This window comes from Epargyreus clarus, unplaced genomic scaffold, assembly GCF_041222505.1.
Source record: "Epargyreus clarus isolate Ecla_fem2 unplaced genomic scaffold, WU_Ecla_fem_2.2 ptg000003l, whole genome shotgun sequence".
NCBI lineage: Eukaryota > Metazoa > Arthropoda > Insecta > Lepidoptera > Hesperiidae > Epargyreus > Epargyreus clarus.
Window position 1 is genome coordinate 12,686,056 of NW_027332211.1, and position 17,697 is coordinate 12,703,752.

The 17,697-nt window shown below is 33.8% G+C and overlaps 2 protein-coding genes across 2 annotated transcripts; both read right to left on the reverse strand.

The window, feature by feature from the left end:
- Positions 1 to 82: 82 nt before the first annotated feature.
- LOC140754445 (N-alpha-acetyltransferase 35, NatC auxiliary subunit-like) lies at positions 83 to 13,477 on the reverse strand. The gene is made up of 19 exons (XM_073089462.1): positions 13,198 to 13,477; positions 12,791 to 12,894; positions 11,788 to 11,935; positions 11,393 to 11,485; positions 10,683 to 10,840; positions 10,071 to 10,248; positions 7,147 to 7,227; positions 6,559 to 6,710; positions 6,024 to 6,247; positions 5,541 to 5,721; positions 5,067 to 5,256; positions 4,342 to 4,523; positions 3,678 to 3,911; positions 3,266 to 3,406; positions 2,578 to 2,735; positions 1,909 to 2,101; positions 1,148 to 1,305; positions 612 to 705; positions 83 to 346 (listed from the first exon to the last, which is right to left on the reverse strand). Exons 1-19 carry the CDS (start codon positions 13,259 to 13,261, stop codon positions 206 to 208), a joined length of 2,874 nt encoding a protein of 957 aa, XP_072945563.1. The 5' UTR covers positions 13,262 to 13,477; the 3' UTR covers positions 83 to 205.
- A 410-nt stretch (positions 13,478 to 13,887) lies between these two features.
- On the reverse strand, positions 13,888 to 17,180 carry LOC140754455 (uncharacterized). The gene is made up of 7 exons (XM_073089473.1): positions 17,007 to 17,180; positions 16,390 to 16,911; positions 16,154 to 16,322; positions 15,795 to 16,045; positions 14,633 to 14,962; positions 14,381 to 14,549; positions 13,888 to 14,143 (listed from the first exon to the last, which is right to left on the reverse strand). Exons 1-7 carry the CDS (start codon positions 17,074 to 17,076, stop codon positions 13,969 to 13,971), a joined length of 1,686 nt encoding a protein of 561 aa, XP_072945574.1. The 5' UTR covers positions 17,077 to 17,180; the 3' UTR covers positions 13,888 to 13,968.
- Positions 17,181 to 17,697: the final 517 nt, after the last annotated feature.

Here is a 17,697-nt window from a genome sequence, read left to right on the forward strand (position 1 = left end):
GCACCAAAGTAGTGGTCGAAGCACCTATCTTTCGGTCAATAACGATTAATAAATACATCCTTTAAATAAAACATTACCAAAATTTGTTGTAAGTATTTATTTTGTAATAATTGTAATATAATATTGATTTATTCAAATTCATAAAATTATACAAATCGCCTATCACTATTGACATAGTATCGTATATATAGTATGTTGATATATTTTAGACTAGTTTGATTATAGGAAAGTGCCTATGAACGGAGAAATCAAATTCCGGTGGTGTGGTCGAGTCTCTCTTGTGGCCGCCCGCAAGTAACTTTAAGACTACGAAATTCGTTTTGGCAACTTTTAGGAGATCAGTAACCTGCAAGAGAACACAGTAGTATTATTATTACTGTATAGCGCCACCTATAAATGTATACAAATAAAAAAATATAATTTCTTTGGGATTCACATGGCAACATTGTAGAATTGTGTAAAATTAAATCAGTAGGAAAGTGACATGCAAAAGTTTAAAAATATACCAAAATACTTATTACTCATGGATTTTTGCGTAGTACTCCTACTCATTAGTTTAGATTTTTACAAAATGCCTTATAACATAAAATAAAAGTTAATTTCGATCTCACCTCTTGATCAGGCGTAGTGATAGTTTCTAATAAAGTTCGAGCTTGCTGGAAGTGTTTGCAACCGCCCAAGTATAATATGACAGGATTCTCGTATCTAAAACAAATTAATCGCAATGGTTATCGTCTTTAGTGTCATTACCAGGACCTAGTTCATTACTGGACACAGATTTTTTAGCACGCTAGAAATTAAGATTTGGATAAGTATTGTTCTAGAACGATTTAAAATAAGCCACACCTATTTCTGCCTTATAAGAGCAGTGTTAAGCGCTGCTGTTTTCTGGTTTGAAGGGTGTGGTAAGGGAGACATGCTTTTCCGAGACGTTCCAGCTTAGTCCTCATGGGTAGCAGCGCATCTGTGGCCGACCTGCGGTACGAATGTTTAATCCTATCTGGAGTCGATTACAGATGTCCATGGGCGGCAGTAGCCACTTACCGGTGGACTGCACGCTCGTCTGGTACTCCATATTATAAAAAAAAAGCAATTTCAAAAAATAAGGCATTCTACATAATGAACTGTATAATGGGCCACAACTCACTGCAGCGGCTGCGTCATCTCGCAGAACTCGTGGTAGTGCACCTGCGGCGGCGTCAGCACCGACAGCGGCGCGAAGCGGTGCTTGTAGCGCACCGCCTCGTTGTCGAACTTCGACAACGGCTGCTGGATCTTGCCTTGCAGCTTGAACGCCACCAACGCCTGGAATATAATCATTTTATATATTTGTACGATATATTTTATGTGAAAGTTACTGTGTGTATTAAATATTGTATGTTTACCAAATAAAAAAAAAAGATAAAATACGCCATACTTGAAGTACTTATCGACATGAGCTGATGCCACATACGCCGATCATTAGTGTTAAAACTATTAAAATCCCAAAAAGAGTAATGACTAAAATTACGCAAAAATTACACGTCAAAAGTTAAAAAACGACATCTAAATAAATATAAAGGCATGTAACAGAAATCAGAGTGACTTTTTACCGCTACCCTTTCATAATAAATATTGGACGTCAATTGATCATCATCATGACGTAACGTCAAGAACTGGAAGGACGGCCAGCCATCTTAGCCTCCGACTGGTGCGCACGCGTTACACGCCCTCGATGGAAAGGCTTCGGGTGTTTTACTTATAAAGTCATAATATAATAATAAATCCAGTATCTAACATCGGAAATTATTTTCTGGAATTCAGTATTACAGATACAACCTTTCCAGAGTCAATATTATTAGGTATTCGCAGTGTGATCTAGAGTAACACCGTTCCTTCTAACATTTAATACAATTAATATGGCCCTACCTTATAATATCCCCCGCACATATTCTGCATGACTTGGCACATGAGTCCCTCCCTGGCGTAGGGCTTGGTGCGCCTCTTCTGTTTCCGGGCGCAGCTGCGTTTGGCGTCCGATCTCTTAGCCGCCTCCCCAGCGAGCCCTTCAGCCCGACCGAGGGCTGACACCAGCCAACCATAAAGGAACTCGTAGAGGTACCTAGAAAATAGTTAATTGTATGTTTAGTTTTATATTTTATATGTACGTCATGTTTTCTTCTACATTATTTTTAATAATAAGTCTTGGTAAAAACAAGTAAAATGATAAGACATAATTAAAACTCAGTCAAATGTCAAGGTAGTCAGTCCAATGTAAGATTGCAAAGTTTACAACAACAGTTCCACAGTTTTAATCATAATAAAAAGTCAAAGCCTACAACAAACTCCACACAAGTTTTAATTTCTTGCTAAATCACTTGGAATGAATGAGAATTTCCTAAATATTATTACTTCATGCATGCTTCTATGCTACTGAGGATAAGATTAAACATTAGTCCAAATTCTTATTATTGGAAGAGATTTTAACCTTAGTTTGACATTTATTCTAACCCTGTCCATTTCCAAACAATCTTTTCTGGAGAAACGTGGTGCAGTGACGTAGTGTAGTCGAGGTGTGAGTTTGTAGTAGTTAGTTACCAGAATATGTAGTGGTACTCGTGCACGCTGTAGAGCTCGAGCTCGAGGCCGGACAGCAGGTAGGCGATCATGACGCGCAGCACGTGGTACAGCAGCCACGTGCCGAAGCACGACCGCGCCCCCGTGCCGCCGCTCGCCACCGCGTCCACGCTCTCCGCCTGCGGATACGTTACACTTTCAACTCTTTACGAGTTTAATCTTTAAATCACTGTGTAAATTTATGAGGCTGTGCGTTTCACGTTGTAACGGTTAACAAGTGGAGTGTTTGGCATTCCACTTGATACCACTTGATACCACTACAACCGCAATCTCGAATCACTTGAAAATAATATAAGACAATTGTGGTGTTCCACTTGGCGATCTTAACGATCACGTTATGTTATGTTAATATATTTTGGTTTGAAGTGTTTGATAAAACAAAGATAAATGAATTACTTGTAATATATGTAAAAATAGAAACTCATACATCCATTATTTCATTAATAATATGATATTTATGAAAAAGATCATAGACGGACGGATAATCTTATTACTGAGTGCCTGCTAAAATATTTGACAATAATATTGTTAATTTAAAAATGTATTTGGATAAAATTGCATTTCACTTAAATATTGCATGATATTGAAGTACAAATCACGGTGCCAGCTATCAGACTACAACCACCAACTAAAATATTTGGTTCCCCACCTCCTCCTGCAGGCCGGCGAACTCGTCCAGCAGCAGCGCGAGCTTGTCCCGCTGGCGCGCGCGGTTGTGGCCGCACACCTGCAGCAGCACCGCGAACGGCCGCACGCAGCGCGCGAGGAAGTTCTCCACGAACTCGCGCGCCTGGAGAATAGTAACATTGAATGCACACTTCATACAAAGATACACTAATATTAGCCTGAAGTTAGCAGAAAAGTGTTTTTATTTATTTTATGAAATAAATAAAAAAAAAATCAAAAGTGACAATGGCTGTTTTGGACATTGATGTAAATAATTTAATTTTCTATTTTTGTGTTTTAAGACCTACACTAACTATTAAAATTAAGTAGATCTCCTGACGCGATTATTACGTTAACACAAAAATGTCCTTAAAAAATTGTCGCAAATTACATACCGGCGGTGAAGTTGGAGCCGACTTAGAAGACAGAACCGGTGGGTTCACAAAGTTCTTGATAGAGTCGCGGAGTATTTCCACGAAGACATGCTGAGATCTGGGTTGGACCGGGCCGGAGATGCCGCTGTGGGCCATGTTGGCGGTGGCGGCCGGCGACGGGCTGAGGTACAGCAGCTGCAGAGCCGAGCGCGAGAGGATGCAGGCGCGCTGCCGGCTGAAGTCCATGAAGAAATCCTGGAATTATAAACAACGTGTATTGAGAACCATGGGACATTTAACTTACAGTACATTAAAATTAATAAATTCTCGTCAAGAGACATAATTCTTATCAATTATTCTGCTAACTTCCTGGGTTAAAAATAAATAGGTAAATCAATGTAATTTATTGTAATGGTTCTGTTTTAGCGTTTAGTAGTTAGCATTTGATGTTTACTCAATTTTAGTAGTCACTAAACTCAAACGGTATGTATCAAAGAGCTTACGTCTTTGATATGTACCACTATTTCCTTTTTTTTTTAATTGACTAGAAATGCAAATTATATAGCATTTTTTCAATTCCAATTCCAATACCAGTGCCAAATGATGCTAATGATAACTTTTCCTTAGAACTAGCATTAACCTTAAATTCATAAAAAAGTTCGAGAAATATTGGTGTTCAACATACCAGCGCAGTATGAAAATTGGTGCAAGACGTGATCTTCCAGGCGTGGCGGAGCCTCGTCACGAGCTCGTCGAAGTACTGCAGCGCCTCCGCGCGCGGCTTGATGCGCGTGTACCGCGGGAACGTCGGCGGCAGTAACCGCTGGTTGATCATTGGCTCGAAACCCATTGGGTTTGGATACTCCGCTGATAATAATTAGAAAAAAGGTTTTTTTTTAATACAATATTGATGCTTGGATGAAATTTTGATGATAACAGAAGAAAATATTAAATTAGGTTTGATTTTTTAGGATTCAAAGTTCAGATGATCAAATCTGAAATATGTTATATTGGATATGCATATTGGAAATAAGATATAATTAAATAACTTATAATAATTAAATAAATTCATAATCACAAATTATTAAGCCATCTGGTGTTCCAGGTGGTTTAATAATTTCGTTTCTTATTTAATTTTTGCTTTGTTTAGATTAAGAAAATGTGAATTTATTACCACACAGACAGTGTTCTAGTAGATCCAATTTATGTGCAAATGTGTTGTAAATTTGAAAGAATTTGATTAATTTAAATAATTAATGAATGTCTTGATTAAAAAGTCACAAACTGATTCATCATCTCAAAAAATAATATATTGTCAGAATATAATTTTAATTGGTCAAATCATTGAGATCATCAACACATATATTACAAAAGGTGTGAGGCATGTGGTGTACCCTAATATCTACTTACAGAGTTCCTCCGGCTGAGTTCCGAGGCAGGCTGTTTTGAGTATAATCTTCATAGTTTCGGAACAACCGTTCAACAAGGCCACACAATCGGCGCCAGAGTTGGAATCTCTCTTGGTAATTAGCAGCAGCGCTTGGTAGAACATTCTGGTGAAACGAATTCTTGCAGCCAATGCTGCCCATTCATTGTTTCCCTTTAAATAAAAAAAAATATTACAATTTTTGTTATGAAGAAAACATATACATAACCAAACAATAATCTTTTTATTTGGGTAAAAAGTGTACTATGTATGCTGTGTATGTGTACTTTAAAACATACATGTCTTTAAAACAAACAAACAATTGTTTTGTTTACATGTTAAATTTAAAAAAATATACAAGTAGAACCATAGGGAAAAGATATCAACTGTCTCTATTTTGGTTTTCAATTACTATTCAATGTAACCATTAAAAAATTGAATCTTTAGATTTTAGTTACCTCATCATCGTGCTGTTTGGCCTTTTTATTCAAATCTTCCTCCTGTTCTCGGAGCATTCCAATACACCTCTGTTCAGTGAGTTCTAGACTGGCATCAAAAATGTTTCCTGAATGTGGGTTCGAACCCAGTCGATAACCATACCCCATTGGTAAGAAGTCTTCCTCTTCGAATACTTGTGCCCTATAACATACAAATGAAGAACATAAGATACTTTAGTATGTTTGAAGCATGCATTTATGTATGTGCTTGTAAGATAATCTAAGATGAGCATTGCTCGGTATAGTAGTATAATCAGAAATTAGTTCGGTGATCACAAGTGACTAAAAGAATTTACTATATTGGTGGTTCGAAATATAATCAATCCTAGCATTTTACGGAAGACTCAACGTGCAACCCTATTTTAAGCAATAATTGATTTCTACTTACTAAAAGGAGATACTACTCTTATACATACATAAACTTACATATGTACATAAACTTACTTGTTAATACAATCTCTTATACTGTCCAATAACTTATAGACACAAATACAAAAAGATTTCAATGTCTTGTTCCTGATCGAATGGGGTTGATGTAGGTAGAGGTTGGTAAACACGGTTTGAGCAAGGGAATGGCCCTCCAGCCAGGTGACAATGCAGGCCATCGTCGCATCGATTACACCAATAATCTCACTCGGTTCCAGATCATCTATCTTGAGTTTGCCACACTGAAACATAAAATATCCAGATCAACAACAAGCACAAAATTGGTACTTAATATTTTTAAGTGACTACAGAGGGTAATGTATTTCAAGCTTATGTATGTCACATTGTTTACCAAGCCCTGCAATACAAACGGCTTGGCAGATTTTAACGTATAGTTTGTCTAAACTGTTTGAGTATAGGCAACTAAGTTTTTCTTTTAATAATATTATATATACCTACTTCGTCTTTTATTACCGGATTACCTTTTAAGTGTAAAGCATTTTGTACAGGTTACAAATTATTACTTATGTATATATAATATAATTTTTATTACCGCAACAGACTTTTGAAAGTTCATAGGTTTAGGTACACCTCTGTTGCACAGCATGCCAGCGTCCATTTTGGGATCCATCATCTCTATGGCCGACATGGCCTCAAAAAGTCCAAACAAGTGGCCATCATGGAGTAATTCACCCAATTTTAGATCTAGATAAATAAAATAAGATATAATTAATTACTAAAAATTTTTTTAAACAATCTTTTATTGTAATAGTATAAACTATTTCTTTAACCATTTCACAACTTTTGCTAACTCACACAATCGTACCAGCCAGTGACCATATAAATAGGAGCACTAACCTTATTATTATAAAAATGCCACATAGGAAAATAACACAAAGTAATGAATTAAAATAATTTGAATATATTTCTAACAAATGATTCTAATGAGAACAAAATAAACATTAAATTTAATTAAATCCATAAATGATCCACTTTACACAACTTCATGATATAAAAGCTTGTCGCAAGTTAATCTTTATATCATCTGATTAAAAAAATTTGGAAAATATCAAGAACTAACTTTCTATTACTGCTAAATGATGTTAAATGATAAATAATACATCCATTGATACATGCTTACCTTGTATATGTGTAAAGAATTCAGAAGTTATATCAACCCAGTTATAATTCACTTCGGGAGGATTGCCTAAAGACTCCATTGTTCTGTAAAACCACAAATCATATGAAAATGGTAAGTACTGTAATATCTACTTTTCTGGTTGATGTCATAATTCACCTGTATATTAACTTTAAAGTGACCAATATTCAGCTTTCATTATGAACACTGATTTTTATAACATTATGGATTTCGGTAAAACTGCACTTTACAGTTTAGCCCAGATTTCAAAAGGAGAAACCTCAAAATGAAAAACAGTTTGGTATAAAATTGAACAATCAATTAATGGATTGTCATTAAATAGTCCGTCCATGCTTAATGTACTTAACCAAATAATATTAAATCAACACAATTTCCTATTGTCTTTTTAGATTCACAATATTTTATGAGTGTTTTCAGTTGTGACAACAGGACAGTACCTGGAAATGTCTTTTTCAGACCATCAAAAATAATTCAGGCAGCATTTTAAGAACATTTTTAAATGATCATCATCAACAACCCATTACGACAGTAATGGGTTGTTGATGATGATCCACTGCTGGGTACGGGTCTCCTGTCATAATGAGAAGGATTAGGCCATCGTCCACCGCGCTAGCCAAGTGCGTATTGGTAGACTTCACACACCTTTGAGATTTTTTTTTATAAATCTCTCAGGTATGCAGGTTTCCTCACAATGTTTTCCTTCACCTTCTTTTAATACACACATAAAATCTAAAAGAAATTTGAAAAATCAGAGGTGCGTGCCTGGGATTTGAACCTCGGACCCCTCGATCGAGAGGCCGAGTTAATTAACCACTAGGCTATCACTGCTTTTGAACCACCTGATTGTAAGTAGCCACTGCTACTCATGGACATCCGTAATCAATTCCATATAAAAGTGGTGTTCTGAAGTCAATCACTGATGCATTGCCACTACCAAGGACTATATTGGTTGCCTCATATGTAATTTAGCCATCATATGAACTCTTCCATCAAACATAAGAATTAGGAATGCAATTCTAAGCAATTTCTTGACATAAATATCGCAATGGTACCCACCCGGTCTTACTAGATCTACTAAGTTTTAAATTGTTTTAAAGTACAATTCCCACATCTTTTGTTGCAAAATGGTTTGATATGTTGTATTTAGTAATTCAATGTGCTTGAAATAATAGATAAGGCATCCATAAATATATCTTCAATCATTTTAAAATAAAGAAGCAATACTATTTGATGTCAGTTTCATTGATTAAATGTGTTGCATGCAACAGGCAGTCGGCATATCCATTACTTAAATCTACAAATATTTTTACAACCATATGTGTCATTTTTTTTTAAATTATTCAGCAATAATTACAAAAAGTTTGTGTCACTCTAATAATTCATGTTGTATAAATAGATTGTTTTCAATTGGCATTCAACAAAATGAATAAATCAATATAAAAATATTACCACTTTGATTATAATGTAATTTATACAACTTTATTTTATATTATCTCTGCATATGGATATTTATATAGGTATTTATTAATAACACTAAATTACTAAACAGAAATAATTGGTTATAAAGATGAATAAAGGTCATGCTGTGCTAGTTTTCATTCTTATTTTCACATAGAATCGGCCTTAAAATCGAGTGTTTATAAATGATCCTGGTTAAATAATACATGCATTACACTCGCTAATTCAAAAAAAAGATTTAAGTATAGGAAAATATGCCAAGAATTGCATGCATGTTTACTAACCCGTCACCGTCAAAAAAACCATTATCACTATCACCCATTTCAGAAACTGCAAAGATTACGCAGATATAATTACCACATGTACCTATAATGTTTAGAAAACAAATTTAGCTTTATATATGTGCAGTTTACTAATTTTACTTCATTTCATTCTTCACCGGGCCTCAATCGATCGAAACGAAAGACATAATTATTGTGTTTTTGACAATTTGATTTGACAACTGACAATTGAATTTCGTTTCAAGTTTCAAATTTTCAATTTACCCATCGAATCACCGTCCGAGTAGAAAAATAATCGGTTGTTATAATTATTGATAAATTTTGTGTGATAATCGTTTTTAACACGCTTTGTATGTATGTATGTATGTACGTAACAAAGTAACGGAATCTTTGAACCCGATTACTATTCACTTTGAACGTTCAGTTTAATTCAAAAATTTTAATAATGACATGCTGTTCATGATAAATATATTTATAACCAATCGATTATGTAGACCAGCGGTCGGTAGACAGCAATGCTCGACCCGCGGCCCGATTTTAAACTATGCACGGCCCCAAAGAGTATAATAACCTATATAGGAACTGCCCTCTCCCTCTTACTCGAAAACATTGAATTTCAAATCGATTAATTAATCGATTTTTTCTATAATAATTATTTTTTATTTATAAAAGAGTTTCAAAATGATACAAAGACAGATTAACTATTAATGAATCGATTTCATCATTATTTTTCTTTGAACAGATAGTGGCTATAAATGATATTTGAATCTAGTCTTCAAAAAGTCATATAAATTCGAGTTACATCAATTAAAATGTGACTATATTTGCAAGAAATATCAGATTAAGACTATAAAAAATGAGAATAACCTCAGCTGTATAGTTAACTTAACTAAATTACACTTAAATACTTAAAATTAAATACCCCATTTTATACTTTAATATATTGGATACGGCAACATCATTAATTTAAGCCTTGTCCGCGCTATTGAATTGAAATTTAAATATTACTAACTCTTTGGTACTAGTGAGCTTTAGATGAATAAAATTCAAAATACTGAGCATGTATTATATTTTATAAGGTAAAATATATTACTAAGTATTAATTAGAAACAATAATAAAAACAAAATAATTATAACATATTTAAATATATTTGATGCTATTTTTAAATTGAGATTTTGAATTCGTTTCAGTGTTCTCTGTGACATTATCGTAAACATCACTGTCGAGTTGAACTTGTTCAGTTGTGGTTCCGCTACTGGAATCGGGAGAAATATTTGTTTGACCACCCGGTTTCGATAAACCAACTCCGCCTGTTCCCATGTCCATACAATCGAAATGAAGAATCTGTAAATAAAAATCTACTCAGAAGACAGTATATTTTTTTAAGTTAAATTGAAAACTTAACTTAAAAAATCCAAAAAGGATAAACGGCCAGATAAATATAATATAATTATAATCATTTAAACATATGGCTGCTACAGCCAGACTCTTAACTTGATCGTAACTTATCCGCCATTTTACTTTTTACATGGCGGGAATTTATGATTTTGACATTTGAAAAGGTATATCAAAGATATCAAAGATGAATTACCTGATATCTATGAACAATTTAATTATAACGTATCCAACCATACTTTTATATGCTTTGCAGTATTAAAATAATATTCATAGAAGTTACTTCAGTTCACAAATGTTCTTTCTAGTACTTTATACTAATACTTTTTTATTATTGTTACTTAATTAGATATCTAGTTAATTTTAGACGGCGTATGACTTACAAGAACCGGGGCTTTGTCCACTCTAGTGTCCATATCCATGCAAACGTGTAATTTTTGTTCGACGATACTAATATCGAATAGTCTGACGCACATATCAACTAAACCAGGCGGCAAGTATGGAACGGGGATTGGCACGCAGAATGGGGGCGGGTTCCGAGCTGTAATTGAAACAAAAAACAAGGTAAGAAGATTAAAGAATAAAATATCGCAGTGATACTTCCCAACTTACTTCGAAATCAAATTAAATAATGATAATTTACGAACACCACGACCGTAATGTTTTTTGACTTTGTGGACTTAATTGGGATAGTTATGGGAATATTAAAAATGTTACATATTTAAAAGTGTTATTTACAGATTTACCTAAAATTACTTTGAATATGTAAAATTTTAGTTGCATGATACCCTACCTAAATGCAAATACCATTGTATAGGTAAAATTATATAACAATTAGCTGACCCGGCAAACGTGTTGCCATATAAATAAAAAAATGTTAAGGGTGAACAACCCTTATCACTTAGGGGTATGAAAAATAGATAGTAGCCGATTCTCAGACCTACTGAATATGCATATAAAAATTGGTGAAAATCGGTAAAGCCGTTTCGGAGGAGTACGGTAACTAACATTGTGACTCGAGAATTTTATATATAAGATTAAGAATATTTTATCCTAAACTGCTGTTGTCAGGAACATAATTGTTAAAACATACCTGCAAACGTGTCCATAAATACACTGTTATTGTTCATTTTCACGTCCATTGTAATTAGCGAGTCTGTAGGCTCGTAGTTCAACATTACACAAGCTGCAATAAGAAAATAGTGCATGTATTATTGTGTACACGCGCAAAAAGTGAAGTGATTTCAAAACAAAAAATATATAAACTTTATAATAATAATAATTTGTATTTTTCGATTTCAATGATATGTCATTGGTATCGTATTATTTTTTATAATTCGATGAAATATTATTATTGTAACATTACGCCCCAGCGTAACCGTTTCCGTAACAAACAGTACTTTCTTTCCCGCTCATAGGGCGCTTCAAGAACTTTAAATTTAATAAACAAAAAATTACCGATGATATAATAATAAATTATATACTTACTTTGCCTGTCAAAGTTAAAGGCCTGGATTCGTACCCCAGTGCAACACTTGCACTGGAAGCCGGTGCAAACACATGGCCCTCCCCTGAAGGGCAGACGAATGAACCATCCCGGACGGTACCAAGGCCTCGGCATCATTTTGCGTATTGTCTAAAAATTAGCATTTTAAATATTAGCAAAAATTTTGACTTTAAAATGCAACATTACGAACAAATAAATCTAAATAAAAAAGCTGTAATCAAAAATCAGAATACTTAGTACAGTTTGTTTATAATAATACTGCTCTAAATCTCACTTAGTCTAATTTTTAGTTAGTTCTTAAAAAACCGGCCAATTGAATTTACTAACCAATTACATTTAAGAAATGTAGAAAATAAAATATAAATCTATAAATATTATAATAGATATTTTATAATATACATAGTGCTTTTAATAACAAATAAAATAGACAAAAAAATCTAGAATACTAAAAACTAATCTTGTAACCATTGTATAAATTGATAAAATGCATTTTTTTATTTAAGTAGGTAAAGAACTTCCTTTTGAATTGGCATACAATGTCTACATAACTTGCATTGCTTGATTATTATGCGAGAATATGCCGAATATTTTACTATTCCGCGTAATTGAGTCTTGCATCCGCTATAGAAGTCATTACAATTTTAATCAGGTACTTTTGCTTTCAAAGCAAATGTATTTAACCAAATCAATGTTAATTTATACCCTTTTTTATAATATAGGAGCAGCAGACGAGCATGCAGTCCACCTGATGCTAAATGGCGACTGCCGCAGTTAGGATTGGATATTCCTACCTGAGGTCGGCTACAGGTGTGCCGCTACCCTTGAGGACTAAGCTGGAACGCCTCGGTAAAGTATGTCTCCCTTACCACACCCTTCAAACCAGAACGCTTTGTTTTGTATAGTACAATACCCGTTATATTTCATACTGATATTAATAATTAAAAATAATACTATAAAATTACAAAAGAGTACGTGTTACCATACCTCATTCGTTTTTATGTCATAGTAAATGGAAAAGTCCGCAACGTCCATCGCATCGTCGTATTTACTTAAACCCATCCTGTATTTCTTTACTGATTTCGAAGCTTCTGTAAATAGAAATAGAAGAATAGAAAATTAATGAAATAACATAGTCTATTTTGGTTTATATATGCCTTAAATTCTATCATTTTATTGATTTCTGAACAAGGGAAAAAACTATCAGCTTAAGCCTAATTTATGATTATTATTACGAAACTGACTAGATCAACTGTTAATTATAATATAACCTATGTATAATATATATTGCTAACTGCCCTTTTCTTCTAAATAACTAATAAAACTAGGAATAATATTGTAACTCAACTTAAATAAACTTTAGGGAAGTAATAACAATGCTTAAAAACTCTTACCTGTAACCACAGTCACGGTGCACATGATCCAAAACAAAAACAATAACAGTGAATTCATTTTCATTTTTCCAAAACGGTCGATTACAACCTAAATTCGATTGTTATTGTCTCAAGGGACACTATTCAAATGGCTTCACATGAGTTACAAACAGACAAACACATAAAGGATTGACGTGTATTTGTATGCAAGAAGTGCCGTGCGTGAGCGCAACTGGCTTGCGGGACTTTCTAGAGAGAAACTCCTGCGCATCGCAACGGGCGCATCACCACTGGCCATTAAATATCCATCTTAGTGGTTGGATTTACTTCAGAAAAAATATGTATTTCATAATGGAAAACAAATGTGTAGTAGTACTACATATATTTGCAATGTTCGCTTTTGCAACTTGGAAAAATTAATCTATCTAACCTTATTATTATACATTTTTATATTATACTGGAAGAGTATGGATTCCGTGCAATTATTGGAAAGTGACTGATTTATGCTATACGCTCTTCAAATTCTGCATGTCCATTATTGGTATGTATTTTTTGTTAAAAGTATTATTTGGATCTTATCTTATCTTAATAACTGGTTAAAATTAACATACAAATAAAAATCATTAAACAATAAAAAATATACTTAATATAATTTTATTATACTTAAAAAATAAATTAATGAATTTAACTGATATGGCATTTGTAAAAAAAATAATAATAATGAAACTATGGACACCTCCATCATTTATGTGTATTTTACTAGTGGTGGGTTTAAGAAAATTATGCAAATAATTATTCGTCTAAATCAAATATCTCCAGCAAGGACCGAACAACGTTATTCTCGTCGTATTCTTCAATATCGTCATCGCCAGCATCAACTACTGCGTCAACTCCACCAAGCGGGTTTGCCACTGGGAGACCACCATCTTCGTCAGGTTTCACCATTGCGATACCATTTGCTCCCATTCTAAAAAAAGAGAAACGGTTAATGAAGAAGACCAGCTATGGCTCAGAATTAGGTGTAAAATAACAGATTTACGAAAGAAACTTCAAATGAAATGGTCATTAAGAAACTGACATAAAAACGAAAAAAATAACAATTTATCTACTTACCTACTGTATTGTAGGTATCTAAAGTACTTCATGCTTTGTAATATTAGAGCAGTATTAACAAAAAAATATTGTGTTAACTTTTAAGGCATACCTTAGACAGTCAAAAGCGAAGTTGAACAACTGCAAAGAGCCCCAATTTCCGGTCATCGCCAAGCAGAAGTGAAAGTTTCTTCCAGGGAAGAAAACATTGTAAAATTTAGCACACACTTTTAAATTTGATATTCTCGGTGGACTTATGCATATCGGCCTTGGATTTTTACCTGAAGCAAACGTATTACTTAAGTTAAAATTCACAGTTATTTGAGTAGGTATATCTTTGTTATAAAGTAGTAGTAGTAGTTACCTGACATAGAATTTTCGTACAGAACTCTGTCGTTCAAAGACATGGCGACATCGAAAGCAAAATCCCCTGGATGATATGTAACTCTCATGCAAGCTTTCTGTTTTAGCAAATCCATAATGTAACCAGTGCAGCATTTACAGACGCCAAGAGAACATGTGCATCTCCGTGAAGATGTCTCTTCCGATTCTTGTTGATTCTGCCTTGCAATGTATGAAATACTTAAATTACGGTCCAGTTTTAAACGATTTAATAACATCAGTGCACTGTCCGGTACTTCGAGATTTTCAATTATTTGCGCACCAGTGCTATTTGCATATATTTGTGATGTCACTAAAACAAAAATTATACCGTTAAAATATACAACATTATGATTTTAACGTATATAAAAAAGAATTCTGTTTGCTTACCAATTTCTTTTCCTCGAACCTCAATGACAAATAAGGTCACTATTATAATTTTTTCCAAAAACAGCTTCATTATTAAAACTTTATAAAGTTGTGAAGCTGCGTGTGCGCCGATCGTGTGAGAAATGCAAAAGTTACCGTTCGCTTCGATAGTCGAGCCGGTTCAACGATGGACGCGAAATCTCATAATCGCGTCTTAGTAACTTTCACACACGATTCAAATTTAATCAACGTGTAATCTACAATCATTAACTGTTCAACTTATGTTTAACTTATTATGCAAAATTTATTTTTATATGATTACATGTCAACAGTAGGTACCTACATGGATAATAATGCCATTCATAACACATCACACTTTATTTATACAAAAGTTTGACCATTTGGGGATAATTGTTTGGAAATTTCCTTCTGTGATTCGTATGTTTACCCCAGTTTCTCACATCCGGGACAATTTATTTAAAGCGTTACTTATTTAACAGACTTCTTTAACCGTGATAAAAATTAAGTAACTACTTACCCTAAGTCACAAAATAAAAACTTTTTGTGCCTAAGTTGAACTAAAATTACTAAAATTAGGGAGCTTTGGGTAATCTTGGTTGCGATTTGGCTAATTTCATATGATAAGATATTTCCTAATAAATATAAATAATAAGATTTTTTTTGTTAAATAAATATATTACATACTTATTGAATTGAATTGAAATTATCAGTGATTACTTAATACATTCATTTAAACAATATCTAATTCATGTTACGCCCATCGAAAAGATCACCAACTGCGTCTCCTAAAGCGTCTAAGGGACCTTCGTCATTAGCTGCTCCGCCAAATAGTCCACCAGGTCTTCCGAAAAGACCTTCGCCATTCCCTCCAGTAAGAATATTGCCGGCATTCTCCAAAAAACCTCCTTCTTCATTATTATTCCCACTTCCAAAGAGATTAACTGTGGACGGACCCGATGATATAGGCTTAGGTTTTAGTCCTGTTTGGACACCGGAGCTCCCAAGACTGGAAAATTTTAAAATTAATTTAATTTTAAGCCCCAATTTTGTACCTTTATTCAGAAGATATTAGCCAGAGTAGCGCTAGAAATGTTTTAATATATTCAACTCTTACCCAAAGCATCTAAACGATGCTGAGTAAATGGGAAAACCAGCTATATCCGCCTCGATATCTAAACAAGCAAATGCGTTCCCATTTCGAATACGGATATTTGAGAGTTCAGCGCAAACTCTGACAAACGGCGCTCGTCTAGGGTTGAAACATATCGGCGGTGGATCACTCGCTGAAAATAAAATTCTGGTTATTTTTATTTTAAAACTAAAATTTAACAATGTAAGTTAACTGATTACCTGAAACCCTTCGTCTTACTACGGTGTTGTTATTAACACTTAGTCGGACATCGAAAACAAAATCTTCTGGCACAAAAGATATATTTCCACAAGCATTCATTCTGAAACGATCCAATATAGCTCCAGTACAACATCCACATTGTCCTCTTATACATGCACAGGGAAATCTAAATACTTGACCATTTACTTCTTGTACTGGTTCTTCCGGAACAGTATCTTGTAATACTGGTGCCGATGTTGCAGTAGGGGGTATCGTGCTTGAAAGAATTGGTTCTTGAATTACGTTTTGAACAACTTGGTCGTTTGTAACGTTCGTGTTAGTAACATCATCAACTTGTGCTATTTCACTTTCTATATCATCTTCCAACTCATCCTCTTCTTCTTCTGGTACGTGGACTGGTACAGTTATTGTAATCGGGGACTTAAGGACTGGAGTGGGATCCAGGGCTTGGTTCCAAATAACTTGTGGAACCTTAATATTTATAACTTTGTAAGCTCTGTCTTTTGTTCCAACTATTTCATCTAAAATATCAATAAGAAAAATATAAAAAAGCCTTTATTACGTTAAAGTTATTTATATTATAATCTAGTATGTATACATTTAAAATGATACTTACTGTGTCTTGCATCACTAAAAATAAATAGGCATAATGTGACAAGCGCGAAAGAAAAGTTTAAGGATAACATTGTAGAAACTTCACGCTATAATGAACATGACAACAGTAAGGCTTGACTCTCGACTTTAAATGGTTGGTGTAGCATTTCTACTCCAACTATTTAACTGCTTACTGGGCACAGTTCCTATATTCATTTAGCTGCACGGTGAATGAACATTACAAACAAGTTTTAAATTTTAATGCATTGACGAGAGAAAGTCGTGACTTTAAATGACATTGGGAACGTGAATCGAATACGTTTTAGGATGTTTATCGACTGGATTAGAGGATGGAAAGTATATTGTGTAACAATTTCGTAGTGAATCATACTTTCATGTCAATTACAGGTAAGGTGTACACTATACGTACACACTAAAGAATTACGTATTTTTGGTATTTATTTTAATTTATCCTTTTCTAATATTGTTGCTAATAATATCGATTAATAACCATTTACGAATATCTTGTATTAAGTATGTAATACTACAAAATAAGTTACATTTCAAACTGTTTAACTTCAGATTATGTTTCTAAGTTTACACTTCATTCGTTTCTTTTTCTATAATGATGGATTACATAAGTAATAATTCGAATCCTCTTAAAATCTATGTATCTTTTTTGTATATAATAAAAATAAATTTAAGTATGTATA